Source organism: Mesoplodon bidens, assembly GCF_964165515.1.
Source record: "Mesoplodon bidens genome assembly, chromosome: 1".
NCBI lineage: Eukaryota > Metazoa > Chordata > Mammalia > Artiodactyla > Ziphiidae > Mesoplodon > Mesoplodon bidens.
The window spans coordinates 16,599,056-16,620,215 of NC_138176.1; the positions used below are offsets into that span (position 1 = coordinate 16,599,056).

The window sequence follows — 21,160 nt, forward strand, 5'->3', positions numbered from 1 at the left end:
CTTGAGCTCTGCCACTGTTACCCGGCAGAAAACCAGCCCCACCCAGCGTCATTTCAGCTATAAACAACCTCGGAGGCAAAGATGAGGCATGTTGATTGACTTCATTCGCTTCTGTTACCCCAGCTCTCTTAGACCCAACACGGTACAAATATTTGCAGTAAAACAGTAGAATCCTGGCTGTGCGTTCTGGTCCTGCAGGGCGGGTTGTCTCCGAGCCACGGCATCTGCCTTTGTGTCTCTTGCTCATCACACCTCTCCCACATGGTGGGGAGAGCAAGCTAAGGATCTGGGTTTCGGACACAGGTGCTGGAATGGGGTGGGCGTCGGCTTAGTGACCCCAGCCTCCACCCCGCCCCCGGAAGTCACCTGCTCCCGTGAGACCAACGTGTGCTCCTGCGGGTCAGAAATCAAAACACTTGTCACTTGTCAGGTTTCACTGTCACTGCTGGATCAGGCTTAGGCTGGTGAGTGGTGCAGGGGTGACTACCCTTCACTTTGTGGCTGGGAGGGTTCCTCCCTCATATATACACAACCCAAGAGGGGCTTGTCTAGAAAACTCTAAAGCAGGGAGAAGGGGGAAGTCAGAATCCTACCTGATAACTCAGATTTTTACTTTGATCCTGAATTTGATCCTGGATGAGGAATTGAATCCTGAAAGAGCCTCTTCCCAGGTTCCCTCTCATTGTCGGGTCGGTCCCCCGCTCCTCCCATTTCAGGAATGGGGTCGGGGAGCAGCAGGGCAAATCACAAATCAAATGTCATTATTCATTTTTCATTATAACTAAGCCTCCAGGACCTTAAAAGTTGAAGAAAATGAACTTGAAGGAACCACTAGCATTATTTTTCTACCAAGGCTAATTTTATTTATTTATTTATTTGGGGGGGGGGGTAGGAATTTAACACAAGTTTACGTGCATAGATTTAAATTGCAGTTTCTACAATAAAAATAGAAAGGTTACCCTTTCACTTTTTTTTTTTAACATCTTTACTGGAGTATAATTGCTTTACAATGGTGTGTTAGTTTCTGCTGTATAACAGAGTGAATCAGCTATATGAATACATATATCCCCATATCCCCTCCCTCTTGCATCTCCTTCCTACCCTCCCTACCCCACCCGTCTAGCTGGTCACAAAGGACTGAGCTGATCTCCCCGTGCTATGCAGCTGCTTCCCACTAGCTATCTATTCTACATTTGGTAGTGTATATATTTCCATGCCACTCTCTCACTTCGTCCCAGCTTACCCTTCCCCCTCCCCATGTCCTCAAGTCCCTTCTCTATGTCTGCTTCTTTATTCCTGTCCTGCCCCTAGGTCCTTCAGAACCTTTTTTTTTTTTTTAGATTCCATATATATGTGTTAGCATACAGTATTTGTTTTTCTCGTTCTGACTTACTTCACTCTGTATGACAGACTCTAGGTCCATCCACCTCACTACAAATGACTCAATTTCGTTTCTTTTTATGGCTGAGTAATATTCCATTGTATGTATGTGCCACATCTTTATCCATTCATCTGTCAATGGACACTTAGGTTGCTTCCATGTCCTGGCTATTGTAAATAGAGCTGCAATGAACACTGTGGTACATGACTCTTTTTGAATTATGGTTTTCTCTGGGTATATGCCCAGTAGTGGGATTGCTGGGTCATATGGTAGTTCTATTTTTAGTTTTTTAAGGAACCTCCATACTGTTCTCCATGGTGGCTGTATCAATTCACATTCCCACCAACAGTGCAAGAGGGTTCCCTTTTCCCCACACCCTCTCCAGCATTTATTGTTCGTAGATTTTTTGTTGATGCCCATTCTGACCGGTGTGAGGTGATACCTCATTGTGGTTTTGATTTGCATTTCTCTAATGATTAGTGATGTTGAGCATCCTTTCATGTGTTTGCTGGCCATCTGTATATCTTCTTTGGAGAAATGTCTGTTTAGGTCTTCTGCCCACTTTTGGATTGGGTTGTTTGTTTTTTTGATATTGAGCTGCATGAGCTGCCAAGGCTAATTTTATTTATTCAGTTGGTCTGAAAGAAGCTGAATTGACAACAGCAGTAATAGGAGGCTAATAAGCTAACAATTGACTAGTTTTCCTTATTGGAACAGTCCCTGGCTTGCCCCTCGGCCCCCCTCTTCTGGCAGTCATTTATCAGACCCCGGGAGGGGGCCAGGGCTCCAGAGCATTTTGATGCCCGTTTTCCCGGCACGAGGAATGCTACGTGGTGTCAGTGACCAGAGATTAGGACACTGGAATTTTGCATTTGTTACAGCAGCAGCTGTAGTGAGTGGCTGAGGCCGAAGGGCAGCGTCCCCCCCCCGCCCCCCCGCAGCAGGGCGCGGCCACCACTCGGCAGCGATCGCTGGGGCGGGCACCGGAGCTCGGCCTTCCAGACGGGGGGCGGGATTTTAGAAAGAAGCCCCGGACTTGGCAAGTGGATGCCCCGGCTCTTCCTCGCTGCCTCTGCCGCAGCCGATCTGCCTGCCCAGGGGCGCTCCCACTCCTAGACTTGTTCCTGTTTCCTTCGGCGCTGCTCGCCAAAGGCCCTGGTTGCCATGGTGAAGGAGAAAGGTAATTATAAATATCGATCACTGTGCATGGTTGCAGAAGTTGGACTGGTGCTTCAGGGCTCGGCCACCTAATGGGGTATGATCAATGGAAAGCCGGGCAGACATGTTCCTGGTGTGAGAATCTGTATGGTGATGTCCGGGTTTCCACAGAAGGGAGACTTACTTCATCAAGAACCTTTCATTTAGCCACGGCGTCGTCAGAAGCACATCCTATTTCTGGAGTGTTTGAACAGCCGAGCTCCCGGGCGCGCGTCTCTTTTGCCTGACATTGCATTTTGAATTTTTGGTTGTGTTTGAGCCTTGCCTTCCTGCCCTCATCCTAGCCTCCGTTCTTCCTCACTTACCCCCACCCAAATCAATAAATTAATGAAGATGTGTAATGAAAGGACCCTTCTACCACGTCTGTGCTGTGTTGGCATCTGCCCAAGCCTAGCTGGACTGGCTGGAAGTTCGAAGCGGGCTGTCTTAAAGGTTCCAGGTGTGCCGCTCTAATAACCTGTCATTTCAGTGGCATCCCTAATCAAAACTCCAAACACCTTAAAGGATGCTTAACATGTCAAAGGTGGCAGATTATGTCTTAAGAAGAAAGTAAAAAGGGAGAGGGCAATCATGCTCTGCACAGGTGTGCAGTATTTATGCACTGGGCGTGGTCCTGAAATGGAAGTTAAATCTTTCAGAATTGAATTGTAGTTTAAATAGTTTGTTTATCTGGGAAATATAAAAGAGCACCACAGTGTTTGATTTTAATTATCCAAGTAATATATAAATATGTCTTAACGTTAAGAAAAGTGAAATGTCACAGGAGACTATGAAAGATGAAATCTCCTTGCCCCTACCCTGTACACCTCAACTCCCCTTTCTCTCTTGAGGCAAAATTGTTAATAGTTACTGTGTATCCTTTTAGACCTTCTAGACAGGAATAAGATAGATAGATGAGAGATAGACAGATAGATAGATAGATAGATAGTATTTAAAAAGGATCATTCTTTGATCATTTTCTGTGACTTGATTTTTTTCCCTTAATATGTCTTCAGTACCTTTACAACATGATTTGATAGTGTGAGTAACCACCGTTTAATTTTGCTTTTTTGGTAAGCTTGGATTTATTCTACCACATTTTCTGACTGTGGATGTACTTTTCTCCATAAACACAGATGTCTGCTCTTTGGGGGCTGTCTTGAACATTTCAGCGATTTATCTTTATCTACTTTCTCGTAAAGCCCCTACAGGGAATAAATATTAGGTGAACGTGCTGAACTCAAATTGATCCCTATTGCTGGAAACTCAGTTCAGGTTTATTATGCTAATGGATGGATGGAGAAATAGGATCGTGACAGCTAAGTGTGTTAAGACCACACCTTAGGACAAAGAGAAACAGCTTCTTCTCTATCCATTCTGCTCCTGTGTATCTTTCATAAATCACGTTGTTTAGCTTTGGTTTTTCATGGACTAAGGGGTAATTGAGTGAAATGATTTGGTGTGAATATAGGTGCTTCTAATAATGTTTCCTCTCTTTCTGGGGTGGTACCAGGAACCCTCAGAGTAACAGGTAAAGATGGTGACATTTAATCAAGGTCAGGTCTCTTCATTTTTACCTCTCCCACAGAGGAGAGAAACAACCTGGCTCTGATCTCTGTTGCTAATGGATTTGAGTTCTTTTCCCCATCTCTGTTGCTAATGGATTTGAGTAATTTATGAGTGATGGGAAAGGGGATTGTAAAAGCCACTTCCCTATTCCATCCCCCAGGGGTCCATGGAAGCTTCAGACTTGCTGTATGTGGTGAATGTATTATAGATCAGTGGTCCCCGAATAGCAGCTCTTTTTAAGCCATTGCAGACTTCCCAAAGCTCGGATTGCCTGGGTTCACATTTGCTTTACAAGTCAGTAGCCACTTTGGACAGGGCACCGAGAGGTCACATACTAGTATTATCTTAGCCCTTAGCCACTGATTAAAGGCTGTTCCTTTTTTATTTTGAGGTCTGTGTCAGTCTCCACTTCTGTCTCCCAGCTTCCTGATTGCATTGACCTCAGCCAACAGCAGGGGAAGGCAGGGTTTTTGGTGGGTACACAAGCGCTTCCGTGGAAAGAAAGGAATTTCATTATAGCTTTTAAAGCGAGAAGGGCACAGCAAAGCACGTAGTCAGACATTCATCCTAGAGTGAGAAAACTGGGCTTCAGAAAGGGTAGGTGAATTGCTCAAAATCACACAGCGGGTAATTGGACCAAGCGCTCATCCGCTGTGTTCCATCAAAGCGGAACATGGCTCAGTGTCTGCATTTACTAAAGTGTGTGGACACCCATTGGCTCCGTCACTAGACAGCGAGCCTCTCAGAAGCAGCCCTGTGTCTCTATCTTTAATCTTCCAGTTCATAGCTTGGTGCCTGCCCATCGTAGATTCTCACAGTTGAAACAGGTTGGCCTGTTGTCAGAGCTGGATGCAGAACCTGTGTCTTCTTGATTCTGAGACCTTTCTAGTCCTCTCCATTTTCTCTTGCTGCCAGAGAGGCCTAGCTTCTTCCTTTCTCCTGGAGCTGACACGAATCAGCCTTGAGCGAGCTTGGATCACGGCAGCATCCATCCCGAGGCACATGGGAAGCCCTCTGAAGGAGTGACATAGATTCCCTGTTGCTCACCTCTTAGAGATGGTTTAGCTCACACTGATTTGCACCACCATTTTCTCTCCTAGGTACAGTTTCCATGTATCTCTCGGCTTGGGATTGACGCTGACTGGAAAGAAAGCTTGCTGGTAGATCACACCTCTACAGGTGTGGAATGACATTTGCCAACATGCTTTGACCCTCATTCTCTTCTCTTCTCCTAGCCAGGTGCCCACCCATTTCCAGTTGCAGAGACTTATTGATCTGGGAATCTTGATGAAATGGTTCTTTCTCTGACGCGTTCAATGGCGTCTTACCCTTGCTGTGTCCTGTAACAAAGAAGCAGGAGAGATTTTGTGGGTTTATCACTCAGTATCTGTCTTTCTGAATACACTTTCATCAACCTCAATTCCAGAGCCCACTCTACTCATTTAAAAACTGTAATTGTCTAGCTTATGTGTGTTCTAGTACAAGTTTAAAAAATGAACACAAAAGGGATTTATTATTCCTTTTTGTTAGAGAAAACAAGAATAAGCAAATACTAGAGATTACGTTGTATAAACACTCATTTATTTAAATAATAAGGGGGGCTTATGGTTTGGAAATCATGTAAAAGGATAAAAATTTAGCAGCGAGGGAGTCACATCAAGGAAAACAGAGTTCTACATTTGAGCACATCATTTTTTGTTTATTTTGTTTCTCAGAAGTTTTCTGTCACTGTTAGATGACCCAACTTGCTTTTATTTATTTTTTAAATAAATTTATTTATCTATTTATTTATTTTGGCTGCGTTGGGTCTTCTCGGCTGCACGTGGACTTTCTCTAGTTGCGGCGAGCGGAGGCTACTTTTTCTTCGTTGTGGTGCGCGGGCTTCTCATTGTGGTGTCTTCTCTTGTTGTGGAGCACGGGCTCTAGGCGCATGGGCTTCAGTAGTTGTGGCACGTGGGCTCAGTAGTTGTGGCGCACGAGCTTAGTTGCTCCACGGCATGTGGGATCTTCCCGGACCAGGGATCGAACCCGTGTCCCCTGCATTGGCAGGCAGATTCTTAACCACTGCGCCACCAGGGAAGTCCCCCAACTTGCTTTTAAGGTAGAGCAGAACCCAGTGAAACTCATTCTAGTTCACCCTCAGTGGAGAGACGTTCATCCTCCACCTGACATTCAGGTATATGAGACACACACACACAAACACACACACACACACGGAGCAATCTTGTTTCTTAGCAACTTCTGAGAACAGTGGTGTACTGGGTCTCAGGTGTGTCCTACAGACTGGCACCAAAGTAATCCTCTTAGGATGCTGATGTCATCATATTTCCAGCTCAGAAACCTAAATGAGTGACAAGGTAAAGTTCAAGGCTTCCTGCTAATCATTGAGGATTCTCCCCAAGTCCTGAAATTACCTCCTCCCCACCGCTATCTAAGACAATCTTGTTTTTTGTGTGTGTGCTTTTATTTATTTATTTACGTCTTTATTGGAGTATAAGTGCTTTACAATGGTGTGTTAGTTTCTGCTTTAGAACAAAGTGAATCAGTTATACATATAGATACATTCCCATGTCTCTTCCCTCTTGCATCTCCCTCCCTCCTACCCTCCCTATCCCACCCTTCTAGGTGGTCACATAGCACCGAGCTGATCTCCCTGTGCTATGCGGCTGCTTCCCACTAGCTATCTATTTTACATTTGGTCGTGTATATATGTCAATGCTACTCTCTCACTACATCCCAGCCCCCCTACCCTCCCTGTGTCCTCAAGTCGGTTCTCAACGTCTGCATCTTTATTCCTGCCCTGCCACTAGGTTCTGTTTTTGTTTTTAATGTTACTATTAAATCTGCCAGTTATCGAAAATATACTATACTACTCTGTGTTGAAAGCTTTACGTACATTGTCTCTAATCTATGAAACCATCCAGGTCAGTGGTACTCCTCCCCTTTAATAGATGAGGGAGAGGAGGCTCACAGGAGTTTAGAAACTTGCCAGGGATCACTTAGCTAGAAAGTAGAAGAGCTGATTTTCTACCCAGGCCTCTCTGGCTCCAGAATCTGTGCTAACTGTACTTACGGTACCTCCCCCCACCACTTTTCCTATTTGAATAATCATGGCGGTATCTTCCTTCTCCATCCTGGGTCATTCTGCCCATCTTGTCCTGGTAAGAAATATGTATAGTCTCCTTTTCTGTATCTGCCCAAGACCTAACTCAAGTTCTGCTTCCTAACAGTGCTTTACAAAGGCCCGTCCCTTCTGTATGTTCTTCTAGAGTTACTCTGAACACTTAAGTAAACACCAGAGAAATTATACAACAATTTAATCATCACCTGTATGACTTAAGGAAGAGTGTCTGTCTCTCCCTAAGGAGTTGTTGACTTCATATATTGTCTTATCAAACAACCTTTAGAGTTGCCATGTGTTGTTGCCTCTAATGGTATCTGTTCTTCCCCCCCCATCCCACTCCTTCCAAAACCCACACCCACACAAACACTACCCACTCAGGTGCGTGCACACTGCCTAAGGTAATCAAAACCCATTTCTGTTCCATCCTTGGGGAAGTCTGAGAACAGATCGTTCTCTGCAGTATAATAATTCATTATCCATCCAAGTTGCCTTCCAGGCCCCCTGTTGGTGTAAAATAGCTTCTCCTAGATTCAGTTTTCCAACCCTGCTTCCCAGGTTGATGCTTCATACCCCACCCCTACCTGTGCCTGGCATTGTCTAGGTTCTTCATTTTTCCTTAACTTGAAAAGCCCCAAGTTTTTCAAGGGACACCAATGACAGGGATATTTCCTAAGTAAGGTCTAAAGGGAAACTATTGATTTAAGGAGACACCACGATGCTCTAAGCTTCAGAATACATTGTCTTGATCTGTGACTTATGCACACAACTCAGTTGTGAACTTTGAATCTTTGGAGGGAGAGGAGTTGGAGTTTTGTCATCATATTCCACTCGAGAGGATAAAAAAACCAAGTGTGGATTTCTCTTACTGTTTTATAAATGAAATAGTACTACTCTCACTAGGAAGTACGGCTCTGCTCTGGTTTTCTTCACAACTGAAGGGCTGTCTGGGTGATGGCATTTCTAACGCTAAGGGAAAGAACTTCACATTAAAAAACAAAAAAAAAAATCACAACAAATCCCTGCCCTGTGCCACCTACTCACTGATGTCTAAAAATGTTTATCCAGAGAGAGAAAAAAAAGACTTTGTTTCCACAATTAGACTTCAGGCTGAATGTGGAAAGAAATCTGAGAGAAGGAACACATTGGCTTAAATTTACCCGCTCTTGAGAACATCTCAGCTGGTTGGGCCACTGAGATGGGTGGTCTTCTTTATCCATTCATCTGTCGATGGGTATTTAGGAGAAACCCTTTTTTAAAGGACAAGAACTTGACTTTCCAAAGTCCTGCAGAAAAGACATCCTCAGTGAGACTCACCCTACCAAGAGCAAAATCTTGTGCACCGATCCTCTGTGAGGAGGTGGCTCCTCTGTGTCATCATCATATTCACAGCTCCCGGGAGGCAAGCAGGAGGGCCCTCATAGTGTTTGCATCTCGTATGCCAAAGCCGAAATGCTGAGTATTTTCCTGGGCCAGCATTAGAGAGTCAGAGGACCTTTCAGAAGGTTCAGTGATGGGTGAGTGGTGCAGGATTTCTTCCCATTGTGGTTGAGCCTGATCTGGGCACACCACAGTGGAAACCAGCCCAGCTTCCTATTTCATTGTGTGTTGGTGTGATGGTGACTCATACCGAGAGGTATGTTTATCCCAAACTGGCAGGGGCTGTGTATTCAAGGGCAAATTTTGTTAACGGTGGGGAGGGTGAATATTTGTATGCATGACCTCTTTTCTCTGAAACGTTGTATTTGCGTTCACACTGACATGATTAATGCTATTATGGTCCAGTGTGCCCTGAGGGGCCCCAGGGTTGAGTTTCTGTGTCCCATTGCAATCCAATAGGCTGACTTATTTGAATACTTGGACTTAACTGTGAAGATGCTGGTTTTCTTAAGACTTCCAGGGAAATTACTATATCTAGGGCAGTGGTTCTCAACTGTTAGCAGGCATCAGAACCACCTGGAAGGCTTGTAAGAACAGGGATTTCTAGGTCCTGCTCCCAGAGTTCTGATTCAGTAAGTCTGAGGAAGGGCCTGGGGTTTTGCATTTCTAGCAATTCCCAGGTGATGTTGACGCTTGTGGTCCGGGGACCATACTCTGACACTGTCTAGGTAATCCATGGTTTCTGTGGGTAAAATGATCAGCCTTCCAGGCAGAGAAGTGAGAACTTTTATATAAGTAGCCTCTCCATTCTCTTTTGCTAATTTATCTTGCTTACAATGCAGACAGCAAAGAGAAGGCCAAGAGCATTGTTCTCACTCTGACTCTCCTGCGTCGTAGAATAAAGCTATAGTTCATTAAAAAAAAAAAAAAAAAAGACCTTCTGGGAGATCTGAGTGGCCAGGAAACTGCTGTTAGTATATGACACTGGATGGGCAGAGAGTGGGCATGGGAGGAAGTTACAAGGTGCCTTTCCCTGGGAGTGAGTTGGCGTTCAGCTAGACTTGGGGAAGGCAGGGAGTCAAGGCACAGGAGTGCCACTCTGTAACGATCATTCCTAGTTCTAGAAGGGTTAGGTGAACATTTTTACTGGGGTTCATACACCTTTTTGGAATCTTTTGTAAAAGATAGTTTCAAAGGAGCCAGGATAGTCTTTGAGGAGCTAAGACATAGTATTAAAACCTGGAGCATTTCACCCACCTCCACTATATCGGTCTGTGTTCTAGATGTCTGGATTCTGTCTTGTCATTCAACAACATTGATTGTTTAACAGTCTGTATTCACAATGCTATTTGAAACATTGTGCAGGGAGAAACTTAAGAAAAATTAAGACAAATAGAGAATGGTAGAAAAAGGTAGCACGGTTATTTCACCGTGGAGTATCTGATGGGAAATGAGAGAGAGGGCTGAGTACCCCTCAGAAAAATGGCAGGAGCTGCGGGTTCCCAGGTCCATGGAGGGTCCCCTAAGTGACACGTGGAGCTAGATGAGTGTCTGCTGGATTGCTGTGTGCCACTCATGGGAGCCCTGTCTGGACAGCCATCGAGGAACTTTTTTAGGGCCGACAGTGGGAATGGTATCTGCTGGACTGGGTTCAGTGGTGCAGTTCCTGCTCAACTGGAAGACGCTGCCAGTCCTGCCATGTGTGAAGAGCCCAGCCTGAAGCCATGAACCATAGCAACGGGCTTCTTGAGCACATCACAAATTTACTGAGGTCTACTCTCCACAAGGCATTTCGGGGGTAACCTGATACACTGAAAAGGTCCTACCTTCAGTAGGTTAATGAATTAACCATTGTGGGGAGGGGTGCTGATTGAAAAGAGAGGCAACACAAGGTGATCAGAAGGGGTATACATGGTATTCTCTTGGGGTTCAAAGGAAGGAAGAGTTAGTGTTTCAAATGAATCAGAAAAGGAAGCATTTAAGATTGACCTTGAAGGGTTCTGTTAGTTTCTTCCTGTTAGGGATGGTGTTTAATTCAATTCGTACTCAGTATACAGTGTCTGCTCCATAGTAAGTGCTCAGTGAATGTTGAACGAACTAACAAGTGGATGAAGGTTGCGTATGGGTGCGGGAGGTGGTTATCCTTGTTTAAATGTTTATTCAGAACCTAATAAGAGATGAGCTGTCTAGGTATAGAAACAAATAATGTAGTTCTTGACCTGAAAGCACTCACATTCTAGCAAGGAACGTAAACACAGAAGTGATTATGATATAATGTGAAATGCATGCAGCAGAGAACTCAAAGTAATATGGGGCTGCAGTGCAGGGAGTGATTAATTCTCCTGGGAGGTCATGGCAAGCCAGGCTTTGAAGGTTGAACAGGAGTGCAACAAGTGAATAAAGGGGAAATGAGAGAAAGGTTTCCAATTGTCAAAACAGAAGCAATGGAGGAAACGCAGCCAGCTGAGTTTGGCAGGAACTACTATTGGTCACGTGACTGCAGTGAATGGGAGGAAGGGTACATGGAGGGCTTTGCAGGTCAGGTTGAGTTGAGGATGGTTAGAACCAAAGGCTATACATACAGATGCCTCCAAGAATCAGGCAGGTGACCTAAATGAATGGAGATTAGGACAAACTGGACAGCAGGGACCCCTCTACGGCGAAAAGCCACTCTGTTGCTCTATCCTGGTTCCCACGAAACTAGGAATGGAGGCATGTAGGCCACGTGACCAGGCCTTCCAATTTCCAAGAGTGACTAGAAATAGGGGTTTTTATGTAAAATCTCCAGATGCTTAAATGTTGGCAAATGATTCAACTTTCTCTTCCAAAAACTCTTTGTGTAGGCCAAACAAAACATGTCTGCGGGCAGGACTCAGCCAAAGGGCCTTCCGGTTGTGGTCTGGGGCTTAACACAGGGCTCAGCAAACCTATTCACAGTAAGAAATCCATTTTGACACGTCAAGACTCAAGACTTGTGCGCTTATGCATATAAATGGCTACAGAAAAAGTCACATGAAGCAATACTTAACCTTTACTCTCTGCTCTTTTCTAGCCTCTCCTATTTTTTTTAACTAAGCTGGTCATGATCCATTGAACTGATATCCTGTTTCACTGGGTCAAGACCTGAAGTTTGAAAACCATTGGTTTAGAACATCTACACTAACTAAAGTTTTATTGGATGGAAACAGAACAAGGTACTTTCTTGGGCAACCATGTTTCTATCCTGGACACTTACAACTGTGCTTTAATATGTACGTTTTGGTCATTTTGGTTAAGCTGGATTTCTTCACTTGCAACTGGAGAAGTTTTGACAGAATAATTTTGGAATCTTTTAGTGATCATTTTATCCTGAACAGAAGTTGGCCAGAATTTGATGTCCTCTTTTGGGGTGCTTGTCATCTTTTGGGTCAATTAAGGACTGACCCAGCTGTTAAATTCAGAGTAAAATGCTACATGGTTGAATTTTAGCAGAAAGGCCAAAGGAAACCCCCATTCAGGCCTCATTAGCATCTAAGCCTGATATTTCTGGAACGACTTTTTCATTTAGAAGAATTTCCCCCTATGATTCCACATCACCTGTCTGCTCGCCTGGTCCCCTTGTTTTTGCATCACAACCAGGGAGAGTAGAACAAGTTCAGGGCTTGGGCAGTCTGTCAGGTACCACGTCACCCATCATCGGTGCAACATCTCTTCTCCTCCATTGGTTGGGCACCATGTGCTATATAGCATTCAGTTTTGACATATCAGAGTATTTCAAGAAATATTATAACGTAGGGGCTTTGGAGAGAGTTCACCCCTCTCTTGGAATGTCTGAGAGGTGAGTTGTCATAACAAGCCTCCCGTGCAGCAGGAAAAGCATAACCTTTCTTTGGGTTCTGGGTGTGTCTGCCATCACCCCTATCTTGAGTTGGAGGCACCCCTGCAAGATGCAACAGGGCTCAAAAAGAGCTTGGACTATGAAACAACAGCACCAGAGTGGCTTCTTGCCGTTGGAAGGTGTGGCCGTGATGGAGAGACCCCTAGGGAAAGGCCATGCTTAACATGAGAGCCCAGGGACCACGGTGAGGTGGCGCTGATATGGTGGCTTTGCTTAGTAGGTAGGCAGAGAAGCCAGGGGCTAAACATGAATCAAACAAACAAGGCCAGACAGAGAGCGGCAACCTACAAGGACAGAGAGTGTCCCATACGATACTACCAGGGGTGGGGAGCCAGTGCAGGGCAAGACCATGAGGAGCAGTATTTGAGGTGGGAAGGCTCCCTTTCTTTACAGGATCTGTGTGTCACCTCCCTCCAGGGCCCCGTTCTCATTCTCCTGCGGGGGAGCGGCCCCCTCTGGAGTTGTGCAGCCACAGCCTGCACATCTTCTTTCCCCAGAAGCAGTGCTGCCAGGCAGTGAATGCTGGGGTTGGTATCAGATGAATCATGTCTCCAGAGGACGTGGAGCCAAGCTCTTCCCCTGTGTGAGATTTGATTTTTTCTTCAGTGAAAATAGCACTGAGAACACCCACTTTTCTCTCTGGGTGTGGAGGTTTGATAAGTTTGAGCTCTGGAAAGAATTATTGGTTAGATCTACAACAAAAACCGTTAAAAAAATAAAAATAAACATGATGGATTGTTCATCAGAAACCAGGCTAGTGGGAGAAAAGGAAATGATGACATCTAGGAGAAAAAAAAAAGTTGTACAAGAAAGGGGCTGTATTCACAGATTGCACTGCAGGTTCTAGTCGAACGATAATTACATTCTCAAAGTGTAAACGCTGACCACAGTTAATTGAAAATGTGGTTTAGCCATATTAGTAAGAACAAGATGTTAATAAGTAGTGACTGAGCTGGTATGAGAATGTAGCAATAAGAGTAGCAGTAAGAATTTCTTAAGACTAAGAAACAGAGCAATGAAGACCAGGAAAAACACCAAAAGTTGAACGCATCTGCTTATGGTGAGCACAGAGGAGTGAGGGTGGAGAGGTGGGAGGAGAGGTGAGGCAGGCAGTTGCCATCGTGCATTATAAGTATATGTGTTTTGGTTTTGTTTTTGTTTTTTTTGCGGTACGCGGGCCTCTCACTGTTGTGGCCTCTCCCGTTGCGGAGCACAGGCTCTGGACGTGCAGGCTCAGCGGCCATGGCTCACAGGCCCAGCCGCTCCGCGGCATGTGGGATCTTCCCGGACCGGGGCACGAACCCGTGTCCCCTACATCGGCAGGTGGGCTCTCAACCACTGCGCCACCAGGGAAGCCCAGTATATGTGGTTTTTATGCATAGAAGCCTTCTTAGTTTCTTAAACTTTGATAAAAATTAAAACATATGGGAGAAAACCCGTACTACCCTCTTCATATCTTTATTGTCAGGATTCATTTCAATGACATAACTTGTATAAAAAGCTCAAAAACGTTGCTCGAACGTCTGTTGATCTGTAAAGTTTATTTAAATAGCAGGGTAGGTGCACAACCCAGAGCCAAAGGGAATGACCCAAGATCCCTTGCAGAGAAAATAAAATGAAAATATAGGTGGTGAGAATAATTAAATTTGTAGCTGGATGGAGAGGCAGTCAAACTGCCTTCGGCTGGGATTTTCAGGAGGGACATGTTCGGAGCCTGAACTTGTGAAACCCTTCCCTGTATGTGTTCATCTCTTTCTCATTTGCCCCTTGTGGTACAATTGTTCCATTTACCTTGCTAACTTTGTATGATTATCCCCAAAGCCTTCGGGATGTTATAGGTTTGCCTGGAAACGAGTAGCATTTATGAGCGGGAGCTTTGCAGCCAGACTGCCTGGGTGAAAATCCCAGCTCCACTGTTACTAATTGTGCGACCTCAGGCAAGTCACTTAACCCCGCCTGTGCCTCGGTTTCCTCATCAGAAAATAAGGATATCAGTTGTACCAACTTCACAGGGTTGTTGTGAGGGTTGAATCAATACTATAAGACATTTAAAATAACCTAGCAAGAGCTCAGTAATTGTTTGCTTTTGCAGCTATTGTTTTCACTGTACCTCTGGGCTGATTAAAATTGGTGGGACAGCGTTTTCATTGGGATGGAGTTCAGTGATCAGATTAGTTTCAGCACCCGGGCAGGTAAACAGAGCTAGACAGGTGAGTTAAGGAGCCACCCATTTCTGCTGGCCAGTGTCTTCCCAGTTCACCTCAAGCACAGCAAAACCTTGGAAACTTTTGTCATGCCACCCTGCTCCGGGACCACGCGAGTGGTTTCCTGTGGCCAGTCGTTCCTACTGTCCTGTGATAGAATGTCACCAAGGAGCTCTACTGGCTGGGTTCTTGAAACCCACGTCCCCTGGGCAAGCAAGCTGATGATACTAGTTCATCTTTCTGCTGTGGAATGAAATGAGATGGCTGATAAAGATTTGGTGCAGGAACATGTGGACCTTATAAGAATGGTTGTTTTAAAATGTTTGAGGCTGGGGCTTCCCTGGTGGCGCAGTGGTTGAGAGTCCGCCTGCCGATGCAGGGGACACGGGTTCGTGCCCCGGTCCGGGAGGATCCCACGTGCTGCGGAGCGGCTGGGCCCGTGAGCCATGGCCGCTGGGCCTGCGCGACCGGAGCCTGTGCTCCACAACGGGAGAGGCCGCAGCGGTGCGAGGCCTGCGTACCGCAAAAAAAAAAAAAAACGTTTGAGGCCGGAAGCCAGGTGTGCCCAGGATTCTTGCCGAGGAAACTGCCCGCCCACGCTGCAGCAGCCCCTGCTGGTTCCTCCCCATCATCATGTGACGTCCTGCTCTGGGAACACTGCGTTTCCATTTTCCAAGGCTCTGGTGCCACCTCTGCTCCTGGCCCCAGGTCAGTTCAACTGGAAGTGGTACTCCTTTGTGTGGTTCTCAGTCAGAGAGAAGCTTAGCCAGAGTTGATTTGAAACTGGTCCACCAGTAAGCTCATTCCTTCAGCTTTTGTTTTTTTTCTGAGTCAGAAATTTAAGCAAGTCTTAGTCATTATGTCATTAGTTGAGTTTATTGACATCATCAACATTACCTAATTGATAACATCTGATTGGTGACCCCAAGGCATTTAACCAACTTTCAGTTTCACCCAAAGGCTGTTTCTGTGGAAAAGAGACAGAAAATCAGGCTAGTGTTAAGTGAATGAACACGCTGAACATACATCTACAGAGCATAGACCTTGTGCCAGGAACTGTGCTAGACCCTGGGAATACAGTGGCAGTAACCTTGTAGTAAAGAAGACAGAAAAGAAGGAAACAGAATGTTTAGATTGTGGTAAGTATAAAGAAAGCAAACAGAGATGGGGGTAGAAGGGAAGCAGGGAACCCGAATTGACTTGGGTGGTCCCGGAAGAGCTCTCAGAGGGTAGATGTGAGAGCTGCTTTCGGGTGAGACCAGAAGAGGAGGAGCCAGCCTTGCAAATACCAGGGGGACGAGCCCTCTGGAAGGGAAGGGGCATGTGGAGATCTTGAAGCATCAGGAACTGGAGCTTGGGAGCGAGGTGGAGAGGACATGAGAACAGACCAGGGAGGTGGGCAGGCTCCGTGGGCTCCCATAGGGTGCCTTGGATAATGTGGCAGAAGCTACTTAGAGGCCTTAGTTGGTGGTATGATCTGCTCAAATAATGCCCTTAAAAGATCATTCTGGTTGCTCTGTAGCAGAGGGATTGAACATGAGTCAAAAGCCCACACTATTTGAAGACAGACCCTGTGCATTCTTCCCAACTGCCCCCTAAACCCCTCCTAGCACCCTACTTGTTGAGGGACCAGTTACTCAGAGGCATATCCTCTTGTTTCTAATTTTCTGGCACATCTCCAGCATTGACATACCTCTAGGCAAGTCGTGTTTGTGAAACCTCCCACATGAGACGTGAACTGGGTCTGATGGTGTCTCATCCAGTTTTTTTTTTTTTCTTCTGATGGGCTCTTTTTCACGAGGGCAGCAGAAACGAAGTGATAATGAGGACATCTGTCAGGTTGGGATGTGTTGGTGAAAAACAAATATACACCTTAGTGGGGAGGATTCCATGCATTAGTAAGGTGTGAGATGTGTAGAGGGAAATCCCCATGTGTGTGTATACAGTTGTTCCTTCTGATTGCTCTGCGGATGTTGAGAAGCTGAGACTAACGGACACTAGTCAAACCTGCTACTTAAAATCGATAGAGACAGAAAATAGATTAGTGGTTGCCCAGAGCTGAGCAGGGGAGGGATGGGGGCGTGACTGCTCATGGGTATGGGGTCTCTTTTGGGGTGATAAAAAATGTAAAAAATACCAGAATTACTACTTGTGGTGATGGTCACACAATTCTGTGAATATACCTAAAAACATTGAATTGTACACTTTAAATGGGTAAATGTTAGGACATGTGAACTATATGCTGATAAAACAAAAGCTGCTCTTTAGAGCCTTACGGGTTAAACTGAAATGATGACACCGAAAACTGTAAGATTCATTGGGTGCACTGAACACTCACTGGGTGTTACCCAGCAGAAGAGTAGGTGTCCATTGCTAAAAGTCACAGAAGACAGCAGAGCTGGAAATTCAACGTATTTGTGTTTCAGGTGGAGCACATGGTCATTTATTTGTGATCAAGGACCTTAAACTACAGTTCACCGTATCCCCACACTGAAACACCATGGGAACCATCATGGCTTCCATTTGGTGAACACTCATTATCTGTCAGGAAAAGTGCTGAGCACCTTACATACATTTATCCTTGTAAGTGTCAGAATAGGTTTTATCCCCATTTTACAGGAGAGGAAATTGAGGCTTAGGGAAGAAAAGTAACTTGTTTCATGATCACAGAGCTAAGAGGAGTGGAGCCCAGATTCGCACCAGATCTGTCTGACCAGAATCAGGACTGTGACCATCTCACCACTGGAGGGGACCCCTCGCTGAAAGCCATCATGTCATAGTGCGTGGCTCCCAATTTGCCTGCACTGTGAGCTGAAAAACAGTCCTAACTCAGCTCCTAAGAAATAGGTCAACTATACTCTGATTATATCACTCATCTCAAGACCTCCACCTGGGGGAGATAAGGAACCTTTAGAGTCTGTGCCTTAGCTTGTCCTTCAAGGATGCGCAGGTCAAACTTTGTTCACTGTCTTCTATTCCATGTTGCCCTTTGCGCACTGTGTGCTTCAGCCAAACCAGGTGTCCTGACGGTCCCCAGATATACCCCATCCCACCCCTCCCTCATCTAAGATGCCTTCCTCTTCCTTCCTACTCATTTAAATCCTGCCCTCCTACCCTGCCTTAAAGACCCAGCTGGAAGGATGCTTCCTTCTTGAAAATTTTTTTAGTTTCTCTCTCCTCATTTTACACTTTTACTTCAGCACACGATTTACTCTGTACCTTTTATTCCCATTCATATTCCTTCTCTCTCTTTCTCTCTCTCCGTCTCTCTCTATCTCCTTATCTGTCTGTTTATCCTTTCCTCCACCTCCTTCCATCTAACCTACCCTCATAGAAGTGTAAACTCTTTGAGGGCAGGATCTGGGACTTACACAAATGTCACGGGAGAAACGCTGCCGCTTTCGCCTTGCGTTGCTCTTGCCCAGAAGCGTCTGGGTCCGAGGGCTGCCCGACTGACCGTAGCTCTCCCGCCTCCAGGCCCTGCCTCATGCTGTCCCTGCTCCCGGAACTGTCCTCCCCTTGTCACCATTTACATTCTTCCCATACCACGGTCTCAAATCCCACGCCTTCCTCCCTGGAACTTTCTCCAGCTATTCATCCCAACCTACTGCATGCTTCTCCCTGCAGAAGTCGTAGCCTATCGTCTGTGCCTCTCCTACAGTCTTAAACCTCCCAGGACAGCTCCCTAGTTGTTTTCTCTCAGCACTGACCAGCTCCCCAGGGAGAGCCTCCTGTGTGCTGTGCACAGAACTGGGTAGGGCATGGGAGGTCTGTCTCCAGAGTTCCCCATAGGGCCTGGAACAACACAGGACACACAGCAGCTCTTATGTGGTCAGTATTTGTTGACTCTTGTTGGTAAGAAGTTATTTCCCAAGCGTTGGAAGGTTGCCTTTAGGAGTTTTAATGGAGACATTTATGTAATGTCTCTGTCTGCTTCCCCCACTGGTTGCATGTTGAACTTGAAACATATTTTTTCTTTCCAGTGATAGACTTCACTAAGTCTGAACTTTGCTAAACTTGAGGAAATAATCTCTTTTCCCCCACTCCAGCAGATGAATCCCTGAAGTTAAATGAGAGAACGATCGAACCACCCAGGGTCAGGCTCTCTGTCGCCTGGATGACTAGGAAAATACCTGGCAAGGTGACAAGTATAGATGATGTGTGCTTGCCTTTTCTTGCAGAGGTAACACGGGGCACAGTTATGTCATACAGGAAGCTTGAACAAGCCAGAACTGAAGTTCTGAAAGGAACTGAAATACCTAAAGTGTAGTTCCAGCGTTTGTAAGATCATGTCTGATTCTGCACGTTGAAGACTGTGAACTCAAGTCCTTTGCTCTCATCTTCCCCATAGGCCTGCGGTCGCTGGAGAGACCCAGGGGAAGGTGACTGTGCGTGTTTATTCACAGAGTGCGAGTGGGAGGGCCACTTCAGAAAGGGTTCAAAGTCTCGTTTCTGAAATTTACTACCAGCTGAATTAAAAGCCTCATGTTGCTGTTTACCAGCAGGTGACCTCGGGCACAGTGGTGTGCTAGTAAATGTGTCACAACCGTCTCTGGGAGCGGGCACAGGGCAAAGCCCTGATTGGTAAAGTTTGCCAATTTCCGTGGTGTAAATACCCGCCCCGTGACTGATTTCAGGCTACTAAGGTGAAGTCACTGAGCGCCCAGTTGGGCAGAGCTGTGCAAGGCCAGCTCTCTGCAGCAGGCAAGAGCCCTACCAGCTCACCACTCTTGGGGGGAAGGTCCTTAACATTGCTAATGCTCAGTGAGGTAGATCTGAGGTTGATGGGATCAAGGGAGATATTATATTTGAACACCTTTTGTAAATTGTGAAGTACCATACACATATTAACAATTTTCATTAGTTTGTCTTAAGTGCTATTTTTAACTAGTTAGTAATTCCCAGTGTGTCCTGGGCAGTAAGTAGAAGCAAAAAAAAAAAGTTAAAGGCAGCTGGGAAGCTTCCTGTGCTGTTAGCAGACTTCAGTGTGTACCTCACAAGGACACTACAATTAACATCTTGGTTTTTTGTTTTTTTTAAACCCCTCTCATGTGTCTGGATTTGGAATTAGCGGGGAGAAGGCAATGGTGGTGCCACCAGGCCTAAGTGAAACCCCATCCCAGGACCCTAGGCCTAAATGCTATTAGACTGTGACCCTCTCTCTTGGTGGTCTGCCAGCAGGGTTCAGGCTGCAGCCACAGCCCGAGTGTTTGACTTGATCCATTTCTAAGTCGAATTGCTGGGGCAGGGACAATTTGAGATCCCTGGGTGACTTTCAAAGGCTGTATCACATTTCAGAAGGTATTGTTGTTAAACTTGAGAAATTCCTGCTCATCAGGGCTAGTGACAGCCTTTCCCAACATTCAGATGACTCGGGCATCTGTGTGCCAGGCCGGTGCTGTGGGCGCTCGCCCACGAGGAGATGACCTCATGTTGTCCCCACTTCAACCTGTGAGGCATTCTTAGCCCTTCTTTTTTTTTTTTTTAATAAATTTATTTATTATTTATTTTTGGCTGTGTTTGGTCTTCGTTGCTGCACACGGGCTTTTCTCCAGTTGCAGTGCACGGGCTTCTCATTGTGGTGGCTTCTCTCGTTGTGGAGCACAGGCTTTAGGCACGTGGGCTTCAGTAGTTGCGGCACACGGGCTCAGTAGTTGTGGCGCACGGGCTTAGCTGCTCCGCGGCATGTGGGATCTTCCCGCACCAGGGCTCGAACCCATGTCCCCTGCATTGGCAGGCAGATTCTTAACCACCGTGCCGCCAGGGAAGCCCCTCTTAGCCCTTCTGTATGGTCTTGGGGAAGTGGAGGCTCGTGTCAGGAGAGGCAGGGCTAGGAGTCAGGTCTCCTGCAGGGTCCTTTCGAGTTACTGTTCGGGGGCAGCGGTGTGGCTTTCTACCAGTGACTGTGCTCCAAAGTTAAATGACTACGTGCTGTCAGAGAAGGGCTAGGGGAGGCCAAAGAAGGGAGTGGTCTCAGTGAGTCATCTCAACCAAACGGTGTGTCAAGGGAGACACTCTTTTAGAAGCAGGAGGAGAAGACACCGAACTGCTGGTAAATCCCTTTCTAAGATTAACCTTCCTACGCAGAAGGCCGGTGTAGCACGCACAGCAGGGCAAGAGCATCATATGATTTACACGGAGGAAATTTCCTGGCTGAATTATTATAATCCTAGTACCTCTTTGCCTTGGGGGAATCAGATTAACTGGATTAAAGCCTGGGCTGTTGCTATAATCAGGATCCCAGCTGACCCACTGGTGACGGTGTCTTTTATATTTGGAGGAATAGCAGAGACAGACTGCGTTGCCTCTGTCAGGCAAGTCAGGTATTGGGATCTGTTACAAGCGGAAAGCCACCAGTGGCCGGACGCTAGAACAGAGCCGTCCTACTGCCCGCCGGGAGTGTTTGTGCCAAGGCGGCCGTGTGCTTTGTG

General features: G+C 46.1%; 1 protein-coding gene across 1 annotated transcript in view; it reads left to right on the forward strand.

The window, feature by feature from the left end:
- The first annotated feature begins 2,343 nt into the window (after window positions 1–2,343).
- ABLIM1 (actin binding LIM protein 1) overlaps window positions 2,344–21,160 on the forward strand; it is a 186,393-nt gene continuing 167,576 nt past the window's right edge. Inside the window, exon 1 of the mRNA XM_081228323.1 lies at window positions 2,344–2,561. Within this exon, the coding sequence (XP_081084449.1) occupies window positions 2,546–2,561 (16 nt within the window). The 5' untranslated portion in view covers window positions 2,344–2,545. The remainder of the gene's footprint in view (window positions 2,562–21,160) is intronic.